General features: G+C 47.8%; 1 protein-coding gene across 1 annotated transcript in view; it reads left to right on the top strand.

The window, feature by feature from the left end:
* SOD1 (superoxide dismutase 1, soluble) overlaps nucleotides 1–3300 on the top strand; it is a 14972-nt gene that overhangs the window by 82 nt on the left and 11590 nt on the right. The window contains exon 2 of the mRNA XM_019523893.1: nucleotides 2348–2474. Coding sequence (XP_019379438.1) covers nucleotides 2348–2474 — 127 coding nt within the window. The remainder of the gene's footprint in view (nucleotides 1–2347; nucleotides 2475–3300) is intronic.

Genomic DNA, 3300 nt, shown 5'->3' with positions numbered 1-3300 from the left:
GGTGGGGCTGGCGGCGGGTGTTACGTAACCTGCGCGGGAGGTGACTAGGTCAGGCTGGAAAGTGCTGAGTCACGCGGGGGGCGGGCACGTGTCTGAGTTTCCCGTAAGGTAACCCGGGGCGGGGTCTTGGGACCCCCGCTCTATCTGGCGGGGATGGTAGGGGAGAGGAGGCAGCAGCTGGAGCCAGGGAAGAGCTGGGTGCTGGGGTTGACCCCACAGTCGCTTGCTTAGATATTAATATTGTTACTGATTAAAAAGTAATATGGTTTGTATTGCCAGCAATCTGATGCTGCTGCCACTAATGCTAATAGTAATGGTGCTGTTAGGAGTATTATTAATAGTATTGGGAAGAAGGAAGGTCTGTTGCCTGGATGAGAGCTGCTCAGGAGCACTGCTCCCCTGGGCATGTGTGACCCCCCTGGCCGTGAGCCAGATCCAGCCTGGGGAGCGGTGCCAACCATTCTGCAGGGCTCCCCACCCACTCCCAGGTGGCGCTGCCACCGCTCCTCTCGCTGCACCCACCCAACTCTGCTCCAGTGCTGCCACAATTCCAAGCCTGCTGGGCTGGGTGGGGTGGGTGGCAGGGCAGGGCACTGCTCCCTTCCACCCTTGCTTCAGTTTGGAGATCAGGGCGATGCCAGATGCCGGAAGGCAGGGTGTGGAACATTGTGGTCTCAGACCTGCAGCAGCAGGTGGTCTGAGCAGCCTTTCAGTGCTTGATGTGTCCAGTCATGGGTGTGGAGCCATCCTTCTCTGCCCCGGCCTGAAAGCAGTGAGCTGTGCATAGGGAGTGTGGGGGAATGCTGCAGTAAGATGCTGCTGCATGTGGGTTTGGATAGATAAGGCCATAACAGGTTTTTTAAGCACTCTTAACTAAGATCCCCACTGGGTTAAATCTAGGAGGGTGTGGAAGGAAAGCACAAGTGTGAGTTTGTCGTTAATCTGTTTAACTTGTGATGTATCTTGAAGAGTATACACATAGTGTACAAAGGCATGGCCTTTGATAAAGGTCTTGGTGTTGCTGTGAAAGATGATGGCTGACTAGCTAAGATGCAGCTTTGTAGAAAAGGACCTAGGAGTTGGAGTGGATAATAAGCTGAATGAGGCAAAACTGACCTTGTTGCAAAGAAGGCTAATGGTATACTGGGCTGTATTAGTAGGAGCATTGCCAGCAGGTTGAGGGAAGTGATTATTCTCCCTTTATTAGACCAACTCAAATAGAATAAAGATATTAGACTTGCCCAAAGAACCCTGTTCCCCTCTGTTTGGCACTGGTGAGGCTACATCTGGAGTACTGTGTCCAGTTCTGGAGCCCCCACTAAAGAAAGGATGTGGATAAATTGGAGACGGTCCAGTGGAGGGCAATGAAAATGGTGAGGGGGCTGGGGATGTGACCTATGCGGAGAGGCTGAGTGAACCGGGTTGTGGGGATTTAAGAGCAGCTTTCAGCTACCTGAAGGGTGGCTCTAAAGAGGATGGAGCTGGCCTGTTCTCAGTAGTAGCAGATGACCAAACAAGGAGCAATGGTCTCAAGTTGCAGCAAGGGAAGCTTTTCCTTGTATCTAACAAACTTTCTCACCAGGAGGATAGTGAAGCACTAGAACAAGTTACCCAGAGAGGTTGTGGACTGTACATTTCTTGGAAGCTTTTAAGCCCTAGGTGGACAAAGCTTTGGCTGGGATGATCTAGTTAGGGATGGTCCTGTTTTGAGCAGGGGGTTGGACTATGCGACCTCCATAAGTCCCTTCCAACCCTAATTTGCTATGGTTCTGTGACAGTGCAGTAGTTCTATAGAAGAAAAGTGTGGGGGTGGGGAAACCCTCCGTTATGGAAGTAAATGGGTCAAAAGGCAGCTGTGTGCACACTTGCAGTCTGAATCTTGATGCTAGAGTCATGCGTTCAGACCAGTGATGCTCAACCAGGATGTTGTGGCACCCTAGGATGACTTGATCCTTTCAGAAGTTAGCACTGCTGGGTATGGAGATGTGCTTTGCATGATAACCCAGAGATTTCAAATGGGAATTCATAATATTAAACATTTGGACTTGTTCTGGTGCAAAGAACTCAGGAAGACAACAAGAATTGCTCTATTTTTTTTTTTCTTGGTCACAAAACCCAAAAAATCAAGAAAGTTTTCCAAGGAGTCTAAAAAGGGTTGAGAACTGGTTGAGATGGAATGAGTCTGCCTTGGGGGTGTGATAGCACACACCCAAATACTGTATTAGCTGCAGTCCTATACAAACCACAGGACTGAAGAATGCATTCTCAACTAATCGGGAAGCCTCAATCAAAGCTTTAATCCTGTGTATGCTTATTTATGATTCTGTAATGAGTTAATCAGTAACAAACTAGAATTTTTATTTTCTTCTTTGTTTTGAAGGATTGTGGACCGGTAAAGGTGTCAGGAAGCATTGAAGGTTTGAGTGATGGAAAACATGGCTTCCATGTTCATGAATTTGGAGACAACACTAATGGTACAGTATTCATCCAGGGTCTCAATGTAGCACTATCACAATGCAGTTTGGCTACTAGCTTATGGTATTTGATGCATCCACTTTTGTCTATTAACCAGTGTTAAAAAAACTGTGGTAATGCTTCTCACTTCAATTGCATTCCTTTCATGCGTAAAACCAGTGTATGCAAAAACAAAGGAGTTGAAATGGTCTCGGCATTGTCTTGCTATTCACTAACAGTGGTCTAGTACTTGAAGTAATGGTATAGATGGCAACATCTCTGAGCTACTGTTATTCTAGCACGCAGTTGTAAACCTGATGCATACGCCATAAGAGGCTGTTTAATACTATGGCTGTAGCAGCTGCCCTCCAGTTAAGCTAAACACAAATGGGAATCTATTTCTTGGATAAACTCTCTAAATGGCTCTTTTCAAAACTTAAGTTAAGATTTGACTCTTGGTGGAGCTTGGCTTTTTAATGGTGATCTAGGGCAGTGTGAAGAAGCTTGTGCAGCACAGCATAGTTTCATAGTAGGTAGGGTTGGAAGGGACCTGAGCGGATCATCAATCTGACCCCCCTGCCATGGCAGGAAAAAGTACTGGGGTCAAATGACCCCAGCAAGGTGTTCATCCAGTCTCCTCTTAAAAACCCCTAGAGTAGGAGCCAGCACCATTTCTCTTGGTAGTTGGTTCCAGATCCTAGCCGCCCTGACAGTGAAGTAGCGCCTCCTGATGTCTATCCTGAATCTACCCTCTACCAGCTTGTGACCGTTATTCCTGGTCACTCCTGGGAGTGCTTGGGGGAACAGGGACTCCCCCAGTGCCTGCTGATCCCCCCTGACTAGTTC

Source organism: Gavialis gangeticus, unplaced genomic scaffold (genome assembly GCF_001723915.1).
Source record: "Gavialis gangeticus isolate Ggan-Ray unplaced genomic scaffold, GavGan_comp1, whole genome shotgun sequence".
NCBI lineage: Eukaryota > Metazoa > Chordata > Crocodylia > Gavialidae > Gavialis > Gavialis gangeticus.
This window is presented reverse-complemented; position numbering and strand designations above follow the sequence as displayed.